The sequence below is a fragment of the Barbus barbus genome, assembly GCF_936440315.1.
Source record: "Barbus barbus genome assembly, chromosome: 44".
In the NCBI taxonomy this organism is placed as follows: Eukaryota; Metazoa; Chordata; class Actinopteri; order Cypriniformes; family Cyprinidae; genus Barbus; species Barbus barbus.
Window position 1 is genome coordinate 19189819 of NC_136722.1, and position 23217 is coordinate 19213035.

Below are 23217 nucleotides of genomic sequence, written 5' to 3' on the forward strand. Positions count from 1 at the left end.
TTTCCCCCCGCTCTCCTACACAAGCGCACACACACATGAGGGGTTCTAGCGTAGCTTTGCAAGACCATATAGGCCAGTCCACTTGATTTGACTCAAATCCTGTTTTCGAGCAATGGGTTCCTGGTTCAAGATGAGTGGTTGAAGATTAATTGGCCCCTGTTTTGCATCTGAGGCCTGAGCCCTGGAAAGCCCATCAAAGAGACACAGCTTCATGTTGAGAGGGGAAACCCTGTCCATGGCTTATCCTTGGCGGAGCAACGGCTGTCTGGTTTTTTTAAGACAGAATGACATTTTTATGTGTTTCTCAGAATAAGGAAATGCATACAAGTTTGGAACGTCATGAGGGGGAGTAAGGGTGACAGAAATGTCATTTTGACACAAATGTATTGATGTTTGCACACAAATGTAGTGCACGTTTAGGTAATAGACACATAATGACAATAGCATTTAATATCCTTGTCCCGCTTTCTATCCACATCTGGCACACTGCATAAAAATGCTGGATGAATACAGCAAGATGCAAATAAAATGTCCAAAATGTGCAAATGGAACACATTTACCGAATAAACTGAATAAAATAATTAAATTAAGGAATAATTTGTCAGATGATTTACTATTATGACCTGCCAGAACTGTTGTGCCAGATATAAATCGCCAATTGTTAGCAAACACGAGGTTCATAAACATTGTAAACATTTTGTCTGTTCACTCTAAACCTCAAGCAATTTTATTATATAAAATAATTATTGCATTTATGAATTTTAAAATGGTTAAATTTAAAAATAAAAAATTACGAAAAAAAAGCCCCAGTGGTTTCCCCAGTTAGGTGTCAATTTGTCACATTTTGGAATGGCGTTTTGCATAATTCAGCATAAATTGAAATCTGCAATTTAAATCAATACATAGTTATTCACATTAAACTTGACTTTTTAACAGTATGTTATAATATATAATGTAAATTATATGCCATTTTTAGAGGATGAAACAAGTAATCTGTTTAGTATCTTGTTTGGAATACGACTTTTCTGGCACATTTCTGTAGATTATGAAAATTAGGACCTCTGTGAAGCTTTTTGGAAATTTAGTTATTGACTTCAAACTTGATTTTATAATCATACATTATGCCATTTTTAGAGGATGAAGCATGTAAACTGTTTAGTGTCTTGTTGAATATGATTTTTTTCTGGCAGATTTCTATAGATTATGGTAATTAGGACCTCTGTGAAGCTTTTTTACTCTGCTTGACTTTTGACGGACCCCAGCCTCCTTCATTTTTTCTGTTCTCTACCTTCTGGATGTCAGGTTTGGCCGGCCTGAGATGAGTCACAGTAATCCACATGGAGAGCACTGGACTCTCTCTGTGCTCTGGTCAGCGTTGCTCTGTGGGAGATTTTCAGTCGTGTTGAATGCAGCATAGCTGGAATTCTGTGGTTTAATTCTCCTCATAAACGTGGGGAACAGGAGGGAGTGGTGGCTGTGTTTTTTCCCGCTCTCTGAGTGATCGACAGCTGTGTGGACGAATGAAAGAAACAAGCGCATTCCTGTCTCCACGCGAGGCGACTGATTTATATGCAGCAGGAAACTCTGGAGGATAAATACTTGGGAGTATTTGATGCGAGTGAAGATATTATGGTTTGCCAAAATGAATGGATATAGCAAATAACGTTTTCCTGTTTCACAATCAGCTGTCTTTCAGTCCCTCGATAAGTGATTCAAAATCAGTTGTGGAGATTCAAAAAAGTGGAGTGTTTAAGACTCCTCAACAATCAAGACATATCTGTGCCCTGATTACTAATGAACCTTGATGAATAATGAAACCTTTTTGTTTTAGTCATAGTTTTCGTGCTTTGACAAAAACATCCTTTAAATTTAGTCCATATGAAAATCAGGTTATATGCATTAATTTTAATCAGTTGTATTGCATTTTTAGTCAATAAAATAACTTTTTAGTGTGCAAGAGTGCAAAATATTCAAACATTTATGTTTCCAACATGTTTCATATGCACATTTAAACAAATATTCAAGCTCATGCAGCTCAAGTAGGTCAGTTCTTGACATTTTAAACTATGATTAGATTATTCGAAACAATCACACTATTTATAGATTTTTCTTCTTCATAAACCATCGTTATTGCATTATCAGTATCTTTTTTTATTCATATTTTTGTCAACAGTATGTTTTGAATTTATTTGAATGATTTATTTGATCATGATGCACATTTTTGAACTCCTCTTCATTATCCTTAACAAAATCACCAGTCATTTTCTTGACGAGATTAAGGCTGATTTATTTGCTAATTCATTTATGAGATATTTCATTTACAGTGGCGAATGGTCTACCTGCAGAGCATTCTCAAAGTCCCGTTTGACCTCCGAGGCATGTCTATGCGAGTATGTGTGTGTGCATACAAGAGGCTCCTTTAAGCATTGGCCCTTTGTGTGCAGTCATGGGAAAGAGTGGATGAAAGGTGGATCAGCAGGGTACTTTGAGGCAGGGGGAGATGCTAAACGCAAAAGGCCCCTTTACCGTGGAGCATGTAATATCCTGATCCCAGGAGCTTCCCTATCACAGGGAGGACCTGGCCCACCTACCTCAACAGAAAGTGCCCCGGGGTGGGCCGTAAGTGCTGAGGAATGCATTAGACTGTCCACTCTGGCAGCTCTGGTCAAAAGGGCATGTTAAAGGCTAAGTAGTCAGATTTTTACCAAGTCTTTTGACTTTAAAACATAAAGGAAGCATGCAATCAAAGATGTTGATCACCAAATTACTGACTCCTACACTCTGGAGCTGATTGTAATGCTGTTGACCCCTGATCAGATGATGCAGACAATTACCATAATGAGTCTTCTTGCTAGTCTTTGTGTTGACTTTTCAAGCAGGTGGGTGTTGTACATACTGCGACACCATTTTCAATGCTATAATAGCGTATTTTATAATCTTTATGAAGTGGGGTTCACATTTAAGACTATAAGCTCTTTAACATTTGATTAGGACTCAGCATTCATTTACACTGGACCTGGACCAGAAAGCCCTGCCAGCCATCTCTCATATTCTGAAGCTTTATTATTACATTGTTCTCACAATAAGTCATGTATGATTGAGCAGCGTTGGGGTCACAAGAATGTTGCAAATTCATATTCTCTTTGTCTATTTTTTTTTTTTTTTTATTAATTTCAGCAGAAACCACTTATTCTTAAGAAGTTGATTAAAATTGTGATTAACATTTTTTACAACTATTATTAGATTATCAGTATTGGGTAATACATAATTTTTTTATATTACATTTTTGTGCAAGCACATTGATTGATTATTTTCAAATTAAATGATTATAATTATATTTTTATTATATTATATTTAATTATTATACTTTAATTTAAAAATAATTAATTGTTAAAAATTAATTTAAACATTTAGATTTAATTTGCCATAATTTAATAATCGGTTATTTAAAAAAAAAAAAAAAATTTTTTAGCAAATCTCAAAATAATAATATATGCTTATTTATATTGCATATTATAATGCTGTAATGCATAAATTCACTTATAGATTTTTAAAACAATTCATTTAAGTTTTTATTTGATTTTTTTTTTCATTTATTTAGGCAATTTTTGTAAAAAAAAAGTGATTTTAACAGTAAAAGAATGTAAAAATGCTACAGTATAAACCTGTTAATTGGTTAATGGTATGTTAACAGTATGCAATATATAACTAATTGCATTTAATGTAATTTTACAGTAAAATACTGTTCAAATTTGGAAGGTTTTATGGAAGTGAAAAAGAAAAGGCCTCCTACTAGGTTTTGAAGAACATCGTCTTCTCAGGATGAACCTTGACTGCTGTAATTATTTGGTAGTTGTTATGTGTGTACACGTGTGGCCCCTCTTTTCCCACTCCTACACTTGACGAGGCCTTGCCATCCTGGAATGCTGGGTTTCCATGACGCAAACAGGACAAAAATGTGCCAAAGGCTCTATGAGTCCAGGGTGGGTTTGCAGGGCGGTTTTATTCCTAGAAGCACACATCACCCAGGTCTTAACCTAGGTGTTTAGATCCAGAAAAACATTCCCAACTTCCCCCTTCCTTCGCTCTTCTGTGCTCTGTAGAGTCCACAGTCCCATCTTTCGCTTCTAAAAGCCTCCTAGATTTATTGTTCCATAAATGCCTCTTGCTGCAGGCCCCAAAGAAGACAGCCCCACTGTTTGCAAATGGCCCCCGGAGACAAAAGGAAGGTTCCCCCAATCAGAAGGGCTTTTCTTGTCCCGCTGAAAGCTCGCTCTTGATTAAACAAGGTTTCCCGTTATCACCGGTGAGGGGTCTTTTCCCTGCTATATTAATCTGTTGGTGAGTGATCGTGTTTGGCCCCGGTGAGAACAAACTCAGTGCTATTGTAACCATCCCGAACAGGGAAGCACAGGGTTAAAATCATCAACTTCCCATCCTTTCCGCTGTTTCAGTGTTCAGTTGTGCTAATTGGTTGTTTTTTAGGACCGGCCCAAATGAGCAGGGAGCCATTTAAAGTGTTTGATGGCCCTGGGTCTTGTGGCCTCTATTCTCTCTGTTCAGCCACACCGAACAGAACTGAACCCCCCGTCCTTTCGGGATGCGTGACCGTGTGTGCATGTGAATGGGAGCGCTGTGTGGGGATGGGGCCTGGCTTTGTGTTTGTGTTATTGTCATTCAAAATGTAATGTCTTTAAAAGAGGGTTTTTAATTTGACCCCCACCAATTAAGAGATTTAGGCTTGGGCTGGCCGTTACCTTTGACCCACCTGCTTATTATACTCTGCGTCTTCACATCATGGTGTGAAATCCTCTTGAGCTCCTTCTGTTTCTCCGTATATCTCCCTGTTCACTTTCATTCTCTCTTCACAAGATTGTTTCTCTTGATAGTAAAGTAAAAAAGATAATTGTTGCCAAACTGATGGAGGATTTCTTTTGGTAAATGTTCTCGGTCTGACACGCAAGCTTAATATAGCAAGGAACTTTCTGGGTTACACATTTTGCAGACTAGTAGAGCTGTTACAGCATTGTGGTGATTAAGTATATACTTAGTTGGCTAGTTAGTCCCATATTCAGCGCTGAGGTCTTGAGTTTTCTCTCCTGAGCAAAACAGGGATGTGCAGTGTTTAGAATTGATTTGAGAATTAAAAATCTGTAATTTTTAACTAGAAAAGGAAAATTTGTCAAGACAAGCTTATATAGACATGGATAGATAGATAGATAGATAGATAGATAGATAGATAGATAGATAGATAGATAGATAGATAGATAGATAGATAGATAGATAGATAGATAGATGGTGAATTGATGGATAAATAATAGATTTGTCTATTTACTTATTTTTTTCGTTTCAGCAGAAACCACTCATTCTTTAAAAGTTGATTAAAAATTGTGATGCACATATTTTCAATGTATTATTATTATTATTTAAATAATATAATTGCATATAATATATATAAAAGATAGATGGGTAAATAGAAATGGATATGTTTAATAATAATAATAATAATTGTATATGATTTTATATACAATTTTATATAATATAATTTATGTAATATATATATATATATATATACACACACACAGACACAGTCCTGGCCCTTGGTAAATATGATCAAAGAAGGCTGTGAAAATTAATCTGCATTATTAATCCTTTTGATCTTTTATAAAAAAAAAATCACAAAAATCTAAACTTTCATTAATAAGGATTTAAAATGGGGGGAAATATCATTATGAAATAAATGTTTTTCTCTAATATACATTGGCCACAATTAATGGCACCGTTTTATTCAATACTTTTTGAAACCTCCATTTGCCAGTTTAACAGCTCTAAATGTTCTCCTATAATGCCTGATGAGGTTAGAGAACACCTGACAAGAGATCAGAGACCATTCCTTCATCCAGAATCACTCCCAGCTCCATGATGGTGCTTCTTCTCTTCAGTTCACTTCACTCATTTTCTACAGGGTTCAGGTCAGAGGACTGGAATGGCCATAGCAGAAGCTTGGTTTTGTGTTCAGTGACCCATTTTTGTGTTGTTTTTGAGGTTTGTGTTTGGATTATTTTACGGTTGGAAGATCCAAACATGGCCCATTATAAGATTTCTAACTGAGTCAGTCACTTGCCATGTGTCTAAACAAGATGTCCAGGACCTCCAGCAGAAATATAGGCCCACAACATCAAAAATACAGCAGTATATTTCATCGTACACATGGGGTACTTTTTATCCCTGTGTTCACCAAACCAATCTTGAGTGTTTGCTGCTAAAAAGGTCATTTTTTAGTTTCATCTGACCTTAGAAGCCAGTCCCATTTGAAGTTCCAGTCGTGTCTGATTTTTCTTGAGACCCTCCCAAACAACATGTGGTGATGTAGGTGCTGTTTTACCATTTTTTTTTTTAAGGTTTTCTGACCCCGAGACTCAACTATTTTAAAGTTAAAGTTAAAGTAACATTAATCCTCTGAGTCTGCCTCTTCAGCGGCTCAGATGTCGGGAGGAAATGACGACTGCTATATTCATTATTACATCCAACAACAAAACACCTCAATCACTTAATCTGAGACATCTTGTCTTCCCCTGCACCGGAGCTGACGCAATGGCGGACAGCTCTCAGCTCACTCAGGGCGGGTCTAATGTAAGACGCTAGTGTCAATCAACTCTCATGGGAGGGGTCTGTACAGAACTACATCATTCTGACTGGAATCTCAGAACAGCCTGATTTGAGAAAAAAAGGGATTTAAAAAAAAACACTGGGTGGATTTTTATCATTATATGATGGATGTGTACACACACTTCCAACACACATTTATGTTCAAACAACTTATAATGTGAATTTTGCATCCGATGACCCCTTTAAATTTTTCTAAATTGCAGTTAGGTAAATTGAGCCTTCTGTCATTTTAATTAATTTTCCTGAGGTCAAAATGATCAAAACTTATTATATTCCAAAAATGTCTTCAGACATTTTCAGTATAAATAGTATTGTTCCTCAGATACACATAAAACACTCTCTATAGAGACCTCATTGACTCATTTAACTGTAGATGATTTAACTAGGAAAGCATGGTGACTTCACCATCACCTAGAATAACTGCTCTCCCACAGCTCAGAGTAAGACATATAGCTGTAGCAGAACACATCCTGCACACTCCCACATGCAATAACCTCATCAGATGTGTAATAGCACTCACGGCGAGGGGTCTCTGGGGTTGGCCTTTCTCGAACAGGAGGGGAGCTAGTGAAGATTGGTTGCAGAAGATTGAAACAAAAGCTTGGTTCAGTTCTCATAAGAGAGCACCAGGTTATCTCATCAGGAAGTGGTTATGCATGACACTTGATGAAGATGAATGAGTGCTTAAGCTACAGGACAGTGGCAGACCTGCTGTTCATGCTGGTAAGAGCAGCAGGGGTGAACGTCAATGTTATGTAGATATGTCACTCTATGAGCTTGGCATGTTGATTCATGCAGTGGGTAGTATAATTGATCAAGTTTAAATGAAGTTAATTTAAACTTCATTCTCTTTTCTATTGCAGATTTATATTTTTTACATTTATTCTTTAGTCTTTCACAATGTAGATTATCATGTTGTGACACCTAACCTGACATGTAGCTTGACAAATAAGCTTGAATTATTTTTTTTTAGAATGCTGTAGAAGTAGCAGATATTACTGACCATTTAATGGTTATTGGCTGTAACATGAAAATGATCGTCCCTTATTTCAACAGTGGTGCATCACTGATGTATGATGAGAAAATTGTTTTCCTATGACTCCTCTTGCATAACTGTAATGTGGTCAGACAGCGTTGGATCTCTGAGGCCAGAAAGCAGCTGTCATTTCCATGGTAGTCACCATCCACGGCAGCATTAGTTCCACCGCGGGCTCTTTTTGTTGCTTTACGGAAAAGAGATGGAGCGAAAAAAAAGGGTAGAGGGGGTAAAGTCTCCCTGATCCCCTTTTCCATGCGCCGGGTAATCCAGAGGCCACCGTCAGCACAAATGTGGCTTTGATAGCCGGGAGAGGGTGCGACTGAACACGGTGCCCCTGAATGTGTTTATGGGTAAGCGAGTGTGTGGGTTTGTGTTTGTGTGTAGTTGCAAATCTAGGGGGAAACGGGTCAAAAGAAGCTGTATGGAAAGAAGGCCCCATGTGGGAAGTTCAGTTTGAATGTGTCTGGAAAGTAGACAGCACTCGTGTTTGGTTGTCCTGGGAGTGCTTGGACTGACCAGACAGCAGGCTGAAATTACATAATGAAAGAAGATGAATCAGAAATGGTTATATTTCAAGCACTGAATCATTCGGAGGTAATGAGATGTTGTGACGTTGATGTAGTGATCAGACAGGTACATGCTATTGTGTTGATGCAGACCACAGGTTCCTAATCTAAACAAAAGGTTCATTCAGAATGAGTTTAAGCTCTTCCTCCATCAGGTCATGTTAAGTGTTTGATGGCTTGTTTGTTGGCATCAGGTGTCAAAATGGCACATGATGATGATTATTGTGTTACTTAAGCTGAACTTACAGTAGATGTCTGGTATTTGCACTTTATTTGTTTGTATAGTGTGTCCTCTCAGAACATTTAGTTTGCTAAAAAACATCATTATTATTATCGCTCATATCGCTCAAGTTATAAATTTGAACAAATAGTAACACTTTAGGGAAAACATTCACTGTAAACTAAGAGTTTCCTTCAATTTAGCTAACATATTGATAGTAAGTAAGGGGTTAATGGGATAGCTCACCAAAATATTACATTTCTGTCATCATTTACTCACCCTCATGTCGTGCCAAACCTGTATGAGTTTCTTTTTTCTGTTGAACAACAGAAGATATTTTGAAGAATGTTGGTAACCAAACCAACTGACTTACATCATTTGTGTTTTGCAGTACTATGTAAGTCAGTGGCTACTAGCAACTGTTTTGTTGCCAACATTTTTCAAAATATCTTATTTTGTGTTCAACATAAAAAAAAAAGAAAGTCATACAGGTTTGAAACAACATGAGGGTGACGAGGGTAAATGATGACAGAAATTAAAATTTTTTGGTGAAATGTCCCTTTAATGGATTTAGAATATAGTTATATTATATATTTCAGAATAAGGCATTAATATGTGCTTTATAAGTACTAATAAACAGCCAATATGCTTGTTATATGCATGCTAGTAAGCAACTAGTTAATAGTGAATAGTGTTCCCTAATCTAAAGTGGTACCGAACAAACACCTAACTTTAAAGGGATGAAAATGAAAATTCTGTCATTAATTACTCACCCTCGTGTCGTTCCAAACCCGTAAGACTTCCGTTCATCTTCAGAACACAAATTAAGATATTTTTGATGATTTCAGAGAACTCTCTGACCCTCGTATAGACAGCAAGGATACTACCACGGTCAAGGTCCAGAAACGTAGCAAGGATATTGTTAAAATAATCCATGTGACATCAGCGGTTCAACCGTAATTTTACGAAGCTACGAGAATACTTTTTTGTGCGCAAAGAATACAAAAATAACAACTTTATTCATCAATTCATCTCCTCCGTGTCACCTTCGCACCATTTTGGAGAGTATCCACTGAACGTAAACTACGTCTGCTGTTCTGTCAGCAGCACCACGCGGAAACGTTGTTTTCCTTCAGATCAAAGCATCAACAACTTAAACAACGTATCCACTTGGTGCTGCTGACACAGAACAGCATACGTTGTTTACGTTCAGTGGATACTCTCCAAAATGACTCTCCAATATGAAACTGTGGTGTGTAATAGTCCTACACCACTTATACTTGTTTTTCCTGACTGTGGTGCTTCCGTCTGTGTGTTTCAGATCACCAGGACTGTCTGCACCAGGTGGTTCACGAGCGTCTGGGAGAGCTGTTGCGTGTATTAAAAGCTGTGATTTCCAAACATCACTCCCTGAATTCAGTGGAGATCCTCAGCGCGGCCGGGACCCTCATCGCAAAGGTCAAAGGTAAAGCATTGTCTCACTCGCCGCCTTTGACTTTAATATGACACAGTGAAGAAGAATGAGGGAGAGACACTTATTCACTTGAAATCTTGTTCCTCAAACTCCCATCCTTATTTTGCACTCGAGATTGAATCCAAATTGTTACTAGTAATGATAAACCCAAAATTGCTAGAGATAATTTTCCAGCAATGTGCACAAAGCTCTCTGAGATGCATGCAAAAATCAGATCTTTCAAAAAGAGACATTGTTTCTCAAGCTTCTCACAGGGCTGACATTGGAAAAGCAGAACAATGCATGTCTGCAAGTCTGTGTGTTTGTTTGTGTGTGTGTGTGTGTGGGGGGGGGGGGGGGGGGCAAATGCTTGCTTGGAGTACAATGTTCTTGTCAGTGTAGAGGAATCCCATTTCACTCGGTTCCACGGTGAGAGATTAGCATCTCCATGCATGGCGTGGCTTCACTTGGCTTGTGGACAAGAATCTCAGAAGTATCTGCATAGCATCTAAACTCTTTTTTTTGTGAGTGTTTTGATTATGCTGTCTTAGAAGCTACTTAGTTGGATATTTTATTATCTAAATCAAAGACACTTTAAGTGTTGCTTATGCATGTAGTATGCATGTACTTTTTGGGCGCATGCATATGTGTCAGTATTAATTGCATAGACAAATATTAATTTAACCACATTTTCTGGTATGTGTAGCGTCAGAGATGTTAATATTTTCAGTGTTGAAATGGCTGCGGGTTCTCACTTGTTAACACAAACAGAAGCAGGACTTGGTAAATGGCGGGTCTTGGTTTGTTATGTGGTCACTTTACTTACACTCTGCACTGTTATTGGGAACTGAAGCTAAATGCCTTGCTTGGTTTTGACAGTTGGGCTCATAGTGGGTCATGTGATGTTTCTGTATATACATCTCCAAATCTTTTGGTTTCCTCTTTCTAAATAGTTATGCTGCTATGCGTACCTTTTGGTTTTCCTCTTTTTGTGCAGCTAGAGAGTTTTCTCTGTGTAATTCATTTCACTTAAATTTTGCTGGTTCTAGCATACATACATTTTTTGCATGTGTGCATAAATAGTAAAATGTGCAATATCAACATATTGGCAGCATCTTAAACTTTACATATTTATGAATGTATAGGAATGCTTTGAGGTAATATCATATCATTATCAGAATATTAAATTAATAGACTTATTTAGATTTTATTGATGTAATTTCTGTTTATTGTAAGTATAATAAATTATAAGAATTAAAAGATTATATTATATTATATTATATTATATTATATTATATTTGGAAAAAAGTTTCTGGTTTTGAAAATCCTGTCAAAGAATTTAAAAAATGTGTGTACTTTTATTATTATATTATATTATTATAAATTATTGATTTAATTTATAAGTAAATTATGCATTTTAAAAGCCCCAGTATGTCTCAGTGTTTCACTGATGAAGTTTCTCCACAATTTACTTATATGACAATGTTGTGGAAGTTTGTTTTTTTAATATCCTGTCTATTATATTATATTATATTATATTTTGTACTTTTGCACACATTGATACTGTATGTTTTTGTGTTTATTCAAATGTACAAAAAAACCTTTTCTAAATCAATGCACAGTTCTACCACTAGAGGGGCAAAATGCTTATAATATTTCCTTCTCTTTCCAATCTCTCTCTCTGATACACACACTGAAACTTTTGTAATGTGACGCTTGAATAATCAGTGTTCTAGCTCTGTGGCTCGGAGATTAGAATAAGAGAAAGTTGAATATCCGGATCGGGGAGCTCCAAGCATGATAAGAACTTCACTGTGGAGTTTGAACAGGCCTGAGTCTCTCATGTTCAGCCCGGCACATGCGTCCGCTGCAGAAATGTGACACTGACCCTCCTGGCTGGGCCTCAGGATGAGATAGGGACCAGCAGGAGTTTAGGCAAACCTTCACAGAGACTCTAGGGAGGACTGCGGTCCAGAATGTTATGTGAACATCGCAATACAAACTCCCCAAAAGCCGAATATCCTGATGCGAAGATATGTGATGATGTTGACAAACCTTGTGCAACGTGCCCTTGATGATTTTAGCGCTCAGCGTATCGTCCTGTTCTGAGGAAATAAAAATAAAGCTTGTTTTCTTGAACTAAAGCCACGCGGAGGTTTTTCACCTTGCACTTTTCATCCTGCATCGTTGTTACGCAAGAACTTTCAGGCTTTCTCATGCACGTATTGTATTTGAAAAGTAATTTAAGTTTCTCTGTGGTAGGGGGTCTCTCATGGGCTGCCAACAAAAGGGGGTGTGTTTGTTCCCATCAGCCCTGTTCTTCTTTACCTCTCATCACCTACATCCCTCAGGGAAACTCCAAACGCCCTTCATTAGGACCTTTTGACTAAGTACTGCTCTCCTACTTCCCAGAGCCTACAGAGACGAATCCATCGAATTCTTCTTCACACCCAGGTGCATTTTTAACCACCTCTAATGTGAGGACGTGTCAGTGTCATCCTTATCTGAACAGATAGGTCTGGTATCTTCTGTGGGAAACATTCAAACTGGGTCTCCAGGGTCTCAATGTTTGGTGTCATCCATGTTTTATCAGTTCCTCCCTCTAGATTTAGAGGCAAAATTGATTAGCAAGCCTCACTGGTGCCTGATTTCCCAGAGAGAAGGGGGAAAAACGTGAAAAAACAATGCCATTTTTGCTTGATGATGTAACTTCCACGTTTGGATTGTGTGTGGACGGTAAGGGCTGCCATTGTGTTCTTGCGAGCTTCAGGATGTCCTGTTGGGGAGGGGTATGTGGAGGGACGAGAGGACGTGAAGACCAGACAGAACTTCGTAAACGGTGGTAGAAGGACCTTCTGAATCACGTACGCTTGGGAAACTAAAAACGTTTTTTGGAGGATCACAAAGGGTCAAGAAGATCAGCCTGACTGCCTTGGTTTTTCCATTTAGTCCAGGATTGTCTTCAAGCAAAGTTTGTTGGAGAATTTTGAGGAAAGATCTTTAAATTTTTCCCGGAAACTATTAAATCTCGACTTTTCATCTTTTTTTTCCTGGCGGTTTGTTTTTATGCTAACTGGATGGGAAGTGTGGTGATCGGTAAGTGTTCGCTTCAAGGAACTGTTTTGTGTCTTGAAGGGAAGTTCTTTGTTTGCTTTTTAGCCACACTACGATTTTAATAAGGGTTTTTGAAAGTTCCTGAAGCTTTTCAGTTGAATGGGACCAGAATGCCAAACTGAGATTAATGATTCAGTGGTTAGTTAGTAGAGTTTAAACCAGTGGTGACCAGATGGAAAGGGAAACTATGTATATAACAGATTAAATATGCTGGAATGAGGTACCTGGACATCTACTGGCCTTCTTTCTCTTCATAAATCTTTGTTCGCCTACTTTTGGAGGGTGTGTTGGGGTGGATTTGGAGGCAAGGGGGGAGGGTGTTGAAATAGGAATGGCGTCAGTGGTTTTGTCGAGGTCTGCTACTTGTTTATTTTCACAGTGTTTATTATTGGAGTTGATTGTAGCTTATTTACACTGCTGTTAAGTTCCTCCCCATCTTTACCAGTCCAGTGTTTGGACTCAGGAAGCCAAGTTTTCTTTAGATTGCAGACTGAGCTGCAATGTTACTACCAGTCTTTGAGTAGAATTTGACTTGTATATTTTTATGTAGAACGTGCCTGGAAAATTAGATGGAAACTGAGTATAATTTAGCTAGAAATTTTTAAATGTTTAAGGGATTATTATTATTATTATTAATGAATATTATTAATTTTGTTTTTATTATTATTATTATTATTACAGCATATGTAATTAATAATAACTACACGCATAGAAAGACTTTACATAATACAATCAATACATTATATAATCAATGTATATTTATTTGTTTTAGTAACCATGTAATAAGCAAGAAAATGTATTTTAACATTTTCATATCAAACATTTATTTTTCCTTATCTTCTCTCATCTTTACAGGTGTGAACTTCAAGGAAGTGAATGAAGACAATAAGCAGACACTATTCTCCGAGATCTACACTTCCATAGATACATTGGCCTTCACATTTGGCAATGTGTAAGTGCGGCACGGTTGTTTCATTATGTTACTGTAAATTAATTGCTTCGTCATGAAACCTAATCTGATTAGTCATTAAAAAAAAACATCTGAAACATCTGCACACAGGATAGCGACCTCCCTGAGTCAGCAAGTTGAATGTGTGTTCAGCTCATGTCTGTTTTATAAGATAACACGGACTCTGTGTGGTTTAGGTGTTGCTTGTTGTTTTTAATGTCAGGAGTGCTCACGATGGTGTGTGTGAGTCATTAGCTTTGTTCCAAACCCTGTTGAACTTCAGCTTTTTAATGCATCATACACAAAAGCTGTTTCAAATGGAAACTTAATGACACTTCCTAAGATATCTTGTTTTTGGAAAAATTCCAAGAGAGAATTGCATTATTTGCAAGGATTATTAATATTGCTTATTATTTCATTCAGTACTGAAAAGATTCCTAAAAATAATTCAGGGTCAAATCAAATGTATGATTGTACAGAATATTTGTGTATGCTATGTATATTTAATGTGTATAAGAGCACTGCAGTGTTAGCTTAGCAACATGCTAACAGCAAACCCTGTTGGAATTAAGTTCTGTGCTAATTTTAATCGCTATATCTTTGAGTTTCTGTGTATGTAAAGTATTGCTAATCCAAATTCCAAAACATTTGTGAGGTTTCATGATGGTTAGGGCTGTTCACAGAATGTATTTTTGCATTTTACTGCACTGTTTTTCCATTGTTTTTCTGCACTAAACAGGTGTGTTTAACTGTTGTGCGTGCATCTTTTGCAGTGTAAATCACGGCACGCAAGTTAAAAGTAGCTTGACTATTATAAAAGGCTTTTTTTTTACTATTTTTAGTAGGTCTGTATTAAAGAGTAGGAGTATTGCAGTGTTAGCTTAGCTAACAATGTTCCAAATCACTCACTTACAAGGTTCCATGACTGTTAGGATGCTTAATTAGAAGGCAGCTACCTATGTGAGCAGAAGATAGCAGAGTATCGTGCTAGATTTTGGAACAGAGCTGTTTTGCTGCGTGTGTGTTGTTTTAATGCTGAATAAGTTTTTGTCTTGTCTTCCTCAGAGTGTCTGACTTCCTTATGGGAGATGTAGAGAACGGCTCAGCCTCGGGGCTTCCTCAGGCCCGCAGGAGCAGGGTGAGATTTCCCGCTATTTCCTCCTCATCATACACTTTAAAGCAGTCCGATCATCAGGTGGTTGAAAGCCACGTCAGAGTCTGAAGGCTGTGGCCTCTTTCTGCACTGTAGTGATGCAAACTCAGTAAAGAAAAATAGAAACAAGGCCTGTTTTGGAGAAGAGCGCTCTTCCTGTTTGGACCACCCTTGTGATATATCTCATGGAAAAACCCAGTGACATTTTGTCATTGTGATTTGACTGAATGCTCTCAGATAAAGCAGATATGGAAGATAAAACGTGTTTCCTTTTCTGTCTTAGATTGTTTGCTCGTTAGGTTGTCTTTTTATTGTCTCGTGTGTCTTTTATTTTAGTCTTCTGAAAATCTGACAGTGGAGTCTGGTGGATGTGGACCGGAAAAAGATGACCCTCCAGGTGAGAGTGAATCCATCTTACTTTATAAAGAATTCTATCTAAGAAATCTATCTATCTATAACTTGCCTTTGAAACATTTTATTTTATTTTATTTTATTTCTCTGCCACTAAAACAAATTAATTTTTTACCTGATGTTTCCAAGCTTTCTTGGTACAACTCCTCCTGTCCAGCCCACTTTTCATGATCCATTTGATTTCTGATGGATAAAATTAAGTTTGTTTTTTTTCCTCATTCAATATACTGTTTCACTTGGAAAAATGTCACATTACGGAAATAAAAACAGTGGCAAAGGTTTGAATTTAGCAGCACTTTTTATACAGATCACACCCACGTAAATACACATATCAAACAGCTTGTTCTCAGATCAGATTTCACTGATCGTTCTCAGCATGTGTGAATAAGCTCTTGGCTCACACATTTGCTGTCACTTTAAATCCTTGCAGGGCTGCTTAATGCCAATCCACTCTAATACAGCCCCAAGGTCAGTAAACACTTTCCTTCTGTCACTCATACACACTCACTCATACGCAAGCACCCTGCCCCTGGTGTAAAAACACTCATGTCTGGGGTGGGCTTGCTGGGATCCATTCGCCAGGCCCTGCCGCTCACCCTTACTGATGTGTTTGACTGTGTATCTGTCCTCTTCGCAGGTCCCTCTCCGCCCGTGCGGGTGGAGGAGATGGACGGAGCTTTGCTCCGCAGTGACAGCGGGGTGGAGTCGGCCCTGCTCTATGCCAAAGCCTGGTCAAAATACACCAAGGAACTTCTGGCTTGGGTGGACAAACGGCTTAATATGGGTGAGTAGAGCATGTTGAGGGAGTTAGGGAATTAATTGTCTATCAAATTACAGTCATGTTTTTTTTTTCTGTTTTATTGGACAAGTTGAAAATGTGGTATGAAAACTTATAATTGAATATTTAAGTTGGGTATAAGCTCTGCAATCAAGTTAATCAGCTAGCAGTGTGCTATCAAACTAAAACAAACGTTTACAAGAAATTCTTAATTTCACATTCTGTAGGTTTGATTATATATTACTATGCGTAACATATGCATTGGTTATGGTAATATAATTCAGATGACATACACTACCATTCAGAAGTCGGTAAGATTTTTCAATGTTAAAAAAAAGTCTTATGCTTACCTTAAGGCTACATTCATTTGATGGAAAAAAACCACTAAAACCATAATAGTGTGAAATATTATTACTACTAAAAATATGTTGTATATTTTAATATATTTTAAAATGTTATTTATTTCAGTGATGCTAAGCTGAATTTTCAGCAGGCGGTACAGTCTTCAGTGTCACATGATCCTTCAGAAATCATTCTAATATGCTGATTTGGTGCTCAAGAGACTATTATTATTATCAATGTTAAAAATAGTTGTGCTGCTTTGTATTTTTGTGAAAACTGTGATGTATTTTATTTTCATTCTTTAAATCATTCTTTTAAAACAAGAGCATTTTTTTAATGACAAATTGAAAAATAACAGTAAGGCCAATTCCTTTATTTTTGCTGTAGACTGTAAACATTTGGGTTTGACATCAAAAGATGAATATTGGATGAGAGACTAACAGTTCAGCTTTTATTTATAGGTATTTTCATCTGGATCTGATACACAACTTAGAAGATAGCACCTTTTGTTTGAACCCACCCATTTTTCATGTTACCAAAAGTATTGGAACATGTGACTGACAGGTGTGTTTTGTTGCCCTGGTGTGTCCTATTAATGGATTATTCAAACAATAAATAGCCCTGAATATCTGCGCTCAGTTTCAGATCCGTGCAGACTGCATTTATAGTTAGTTAGACGTGTAACCAACATGAAAACCAGAGAGGTGTCTATGGGTGAAAAACGAGCAATTGTGAAGCTGAGAGAAGATGAAAACTCAATCAAACCATTGCACAAACACAATAGCAAGTACAACCATCTGGAATCTCCTGAGGAAGAAAGAAAACACTGGTGGACTAAGTAACACACCTCAAACGGGTAGATCAAGGAAAACATCTGCAGTTGATGACAAAAACATTGTGACAGCTGTAAAGAAAGACCCTAAAACAACTGTTAGTGACATCAGCAACAACCTCCAGAGGGCAGGAGTGAAGGTGTCACAATCTACTGTTCGCAGAAGACTTCATGAACAAAAGTACAGAGGCTACACCAGAAGATGCAAACCACTCATTAGTAAGAAGAATAGCAGACGAGCCTCAAAAATTCTGGGACAAGGTTTTATGGACCAAAGTGATGGAAAGGCTAAAGTTTGGAGAAAGAAAGGATCTGATCCCAAACATACAAGCTCATCTAAACACAGTGCACACAGGTGTACATTATAGTACATATTACACAAGTAATGTAATGGCTTGGGCTTTCATCGCTTCTTCTGGGACAGGCTCATTAATCTCCGTTAATGATGTAACACATGATGGCAGCAGCAAAATTAACTCAGAAGTCTACAGAAATATTTTGTCTGACAATTTACAGAAAGATTCAACCAAACTGATCGGGAGATCCTTCATCATGCAGCAAGATAATGACCCAAAACATAGTGCCAAAACAACAAAGGAGTTCATCAGGGGCAAGAAGTGGAAGGTTTTAGACTGGCCAAGTCAATCTCCTCACTTAAACCCTGTAGAGTATGCATTTTACCTGCTAAAGAAGAGACTGAAGGGTGTAACCCCCCAAAACTGAAAGAGGCTGCGGTGAAAGCCTGGAAAAGCATCACAAAAGAAGAAAGCAAAAGTTTGGTGATGTCAATGGGTCACAGGCTTGATGCAGTTATTGAAAGCAAAGGATTTCCAACTAAATATTAAGTCTTTTTCACTTTATTCTATGTTAATTCTATCTGTTCCAATACTTTTGGTAACATGAAAAATGGGTGGGTTAAAAAAAAAAGGTGCTATCTTCTAAATTGTGTATCAGATCCAGATGAAAATACCTGTAAATAAAAGCTGAAATGTTAGTCTCTCATCCCATATTCATATTTTGATGTCAAACCCAAATGTTTTCAGTCTACAGCAAAAATAAAGGAATTGGCCTTACTGTTCAAATACTTTCGGAGGGCACTGTATATACTAATAGCAAATAAAACACACAAATTGCTGAAATTTATTTTACACAAAAACTTCTATCCATTCATAATTTACTGAGAGTAACAACTTAAATTAAAATTAAAATTAAATAATTTTGTTGGTTGGAAAACTGTATAATTGCCCTTACAATCCACGATTCCATCTTAACCATATCCTTCGCTTTTATTCCCAGACATTGAGTGTGCAAAGAGCTACGCCAAGATGGCTGAATCTGCAAAGGCGCTGGCGTCTCAACAGGTCGATATTTCTGATATGATATGCACTTCATAAAAGTACAATGCAACCTACACATTTCCATTCTGAGGCTATACAATTATTTTCTAAATATATGATGGTGCTATCAAAGCTTTTTATCTGCTTATTCAATGCCATGTGGTTTATTTCAGGAGCACATGCCATTCCGGGATATTTACATCTCTGCCTTCAAGAACGATATTGAATACAGCCAGTTGATCATGCAAACCACAGCTGCTCTACAGGCCAACAAATTCATGCAGGTACGACTACTATTCCATGTTTTGATTCTAATCTTAAGTGTTGATTGTGTAACTGATTAATAGTGTTTGCTTTCTAGCCTCTGCAAGCTCGAAAGAATGAGCTGGATAAGTTGAGAAAGGAGGTGAAGGAACAATGGCAGAGAGAGCAGAAGAAAATGGTGGGTAGATTTTAATGCAGTCTGTCAAAAGTAGTATTTGCAAAATACGTCGTTCACCAAAAGGTCTCTTCTGAAAGCCGAGCTGGCTGAGCTGTCAGGCTGTGTGTTGTTCAGATTCTCCTGCTGATCTAATAGGCACTCAGTGTTAGCAGTAATTACATCAGATTCAATTGCAGAGACTTCGTTCTGTTAGTTTACAGACATGTCTTTGTGTGAGGTATTTATAAGCAGCTGTTTTGCTCCAAAGCATGACTTATTGCTGAGAAGGGAACAAACTAAGTTTAAGGTAGTGCTTATGTGCACCTACGCTCTGAAGTGTGAGTGTTTGTGTTCTAGTGCCTCTGAATGGTCATTGAGTATGTACTTCCTCTAGAGTGTATTTGTATGATTTGATAATTATATAAATGTGTTGTGCTATGGATTTGTATATGTGCAGATTTGTATGTGTGAAGCTTTTTATTATAATTAGTCCACTTCAAATATTTTTTGCACACAAAATAGCTGTAATATATCATTTTAAAGTCAAAATGGAATCTGATTTTACCCTTTATTATTTATTATTATTATTTATTTCAGTTTCAGTTTTGGTTATTTTATTATATTAAGTTAAACTAAATGAAAATGAGAACTATCTGAAAAAAAATGTGTAATTCTTTTTTCATATTTTGTTATAATTCAGGTAACGAATATTTCATTTTATGGTTTTAGTTTGAGCTTAATGTTTTTCTTATATTAAACAGACTCCTTTAAGATTTCTCTGTTTAAATAACTGCTTTTATGATTGGCTAATCATGTGGATGTGTTTATATTGTGTGTTTCCAGCATGAAGCAGACAGTGCGCTGAAGAAGGCCCGGTTTCTGCAGGCACAGAGGCAGGAAGAGTACGAGAAAGCCTGCTGCTTCACCAATCGAGTGGAGGAGGAACAGATCGGATCGGCGGGAGGAAAACAGCTGGAGAAGAGACGCAAACTGGAGGAGGAGGCTCTGCAGAAGGTCAGACACAGATGCAACACACACCACATTCCTTAACACAACCGTTGCTTTATTCAAGACTTGACGATTGAGAAAATTGCAAGACTTGATGATTGCCACACTTTACTGTCATGCATATCTAAATATGTGTAACTTGATAAAAGTAGTGATGCAACTGATGTGATGTTTCAGAAGTGTAAACGTATCTGGGCTGTTCTGAAAATAGCTTAACTCTTCCATTTGCAAGCCATTTTTCTTCAAATAGTGGTGTAGTGTGGTAATAAATTGCTTTTTTGTGTCACGTTGTATCATTGGGAAGTCCAGTTCATTTTAGAGAGTGAATAATTTAAACTGAAATAAACCATTTTTAGAGTTGCTTCCAAATGATTTACTGATTGCTTTAAATTAGAAGTTTATAAAACTTCTTTTTTGTAGCTGTGCTTTACCTGTAAGTTTGATTCATTTATGTGAATTAGGGAGGTTTTTCTTGTATAAGTTGTACATTTAACGTATTTTAATTATAGTAATTTTGTTATGCTTTTGTTTTTTTTATTAGTTTATTATATAGCTTAATTTTTTTTATTTCAATTTTAGTAATTTAGTACTGCAACTTAAATGTTTTAATTAAATTAAATAAATTGCATTACAGTCAGTTGTCAACAGTTTTTGTTTTTTAAGTTTATGTTTTGTATTTTATATATATATATATATATATATATATATATATATATATATATATATATATATATATATAATAGCTTTTTTATTTATCAGTTTACAAATGTTTTATTTAACAATAACAATGCTGAATCTCATTTATGTTTTCACCCTAGGTTAACATTAAGATTCTTTTTCTTTAGTATTATTAAATACAGCTCTATTTTTAAAAAATGTATTATAAAAATTGTTGGTCATATGATTAAAAACATTAATTATTTTATAAATGTAATATATAATATTATAAACTAACATCCCAAAAAGTACTGTCATTGTTAAAAAAATATATATTTGTATTTAGTATAGCTACGACTTTTCCTAAACTATACTACTGTAGTCACAACTATAATTTAACTATAAATTAGTCTCTTTTGGCTAAACAAACTAGTTTCAAATGTACTGTCTGCTGTAAATAATATGTTGTTTTATGACAAAAAAAAGAAATGAGAGGAAGAGGAAGTATCCTGGTCTAAATATAAATGCGTTTGTATTTGTCTGTTTTTAGGCAGAGGAAGCCCAAGAACATTATAAGCAGTGCATCACAGATGTCGGGGTGAAGAGAGTGGACCTGGCCAACACCAAGAGCGAGATTCTTACTCAGATACGAGAGCTTGTGTTTCAGTGCGACCTGACCCTGAAAGCAGTGAGTAATAATGTACACGCACACACAGTTCGATAAAATCTAACTTATTACTGGTCATTCAGACAAAACAGGCACACCTGGGCTCCTTAGGGTGGAGTGTATTGGTTGACCTCACTTTAACAAAGTGACCTCAGGCTGCAGATTATATTTCACAATGTATTAACCAGGAATGTTCAAGTAATAAATCACATATCCTTTAAACTGTTAATTTGAAAACAGAATTCTGTAAAACAGAATTACTTGAAGCTAATATTTTGTGCAGTTACAGTGAGGTGTTTGTTTCAGAGGCCTGATTTGATAATGATCATTTATTTTCTTGTTTGCAGGTGACAGTGAACTGGTTTCAGATGCAGCAGGCACAGGTAGTTTCCCTGCCTGTGAATTTCCAGACGCTATGCGAGAACGCTAAACTGTACGAACCGGGTCTGTGTTACACTGAATTTGTGAAGGGTCTTCCTTCTGACAGGACCAGGGTGGAATCGTTCTCCTTTGAAATCTCTGGGACACAGAACACTGGGTAGGTTTATATCACTATCCATAACTTTTTCCTAGCTCAGGACATTCCCACCAAGATGAGAATCCAGGAAAATCTATGTTTTGGAATCACTATGCCAAGTTCTGCTTCTCAAAACTGGCAACAGCATGCGTGTTTTTTCCAGATCTTTGACTTTTAAATCACAGAGTGATGGAGAAAGAGAGAGAGAAAATGAATTGTGTTGGTGAGAATGTCACACAATTGTATGGTCGCCCTCAGGTCTTCCTGAGGAAATGGCTGCGGTCAGGGTATAGAGGGATACAGGGAACGGGACAGGAGTGAAGGGAGGAATGTTTCTATTTATCAGATCTCATGTCCACACACACGAATCCGAGTTGTTGTTTTGGGGACCATATTTCAGAGCAGCCTCTTTAAAAACACTCCTCTTACTCCTGAAACGAAACTCAAAAGCAGTCCAGTCAAAACACCCACGTTCTAACATGAGGTTCTTTTTTATTCGTGGCTTGGTGAGTGATTTAGGCCTTTTGTTTCGAACTGTTAAGAGGGTTTACTGAAAAAGGTGGTGAAAACTAAATTTCATCAGTCTCTCTCTCTTAAACACATACAGTGCCCTCCAAAAGTATTGGAACAGTAAAGACAAAATTGCTCTGTTGGCAGTGGAGTCACTTTACTGATGACTTAATGTATGATGACAGTAGCAGAATGAATTTGGAAGGGTACAAAACCATCTTGCCTACCAATATTCAAGAAAATGCCACCAGATTCATTGGGAAGTGCTTCATATTGCATCAGGACAATGACCCAAAACACCCTGCCAGTTCAGTCAAGGAATTTATAAGGGCAAAGAAATGTAAAGTCTTAGATTGCCCAAGTCAATCTCCAGATTTAGACATGAATTTCCCCAGCTGAAGAGGAGAGTAAAGGCAGAAACTCCCCAAAACAAGCAACAATTGGAATTGGCTGCATTAAAGGCTGGGAAAAGCATTTCAAAGGATGAGACCAAGAGTCTGGTGATGTCTATGGGTCACAGACTCACTGCTGTGATTGTGCACAAGGGATCTGCAACTAAATAATAGCTTTTAAT

At 37.0% G+C, this 23217-nt stretch overlaps 1 protein-coding gene across 2 annotated transcripts in view; it reads left to right on the plus strand.

Moving 5' to 3' along the window:
- The window catches only part of arhgap29a (Rho GTPase activating protein 29a), a 44810-nt gene that overhangs the window by 11800 nt on the left and 9793 nt on the right, over positions 1-23217 (plus strand). The window contains exons 3-13 of one of the 2 annotated variants that reach the window (XM_079406497.1): positions 9816-9959; positions 13917-14013; positions 15076-15148; positions 15500-15560; positions 16212-16358; positions 18823-18887; positions 19037-19147; positions 19225-19305; positions 20128-20298; positions 21500-21637; positions 21964-22154. In XM_079406497.1, the coding sequence (XP_079262623.1) occupies positions 9816-9959; positions 13917-14013; positions 15076-15148; positions 15500-15560; positions 16212-16358; positions 18823-18887; positions 19037-19147; positions 19225-19305; positions 20128-20298; positions 21500-21637; positions 21964-22154 (1279 nt within the window). Of the gene's footprint in view, positions 1-9815; positions 9960-12767; positions 13044-13916; positions 14014-15075; positions 15149-15499; positions 15561-16211; positions 16359-18822; positions 18888-19036; positions 19148-19224; positions 19306-20127; positions 20299-21499; positions 21638-21963; positions 22155-23217 lie in introns of those variants that run through there. The other variant, XM_079406498.1, reaches the window with a different exon arrangement.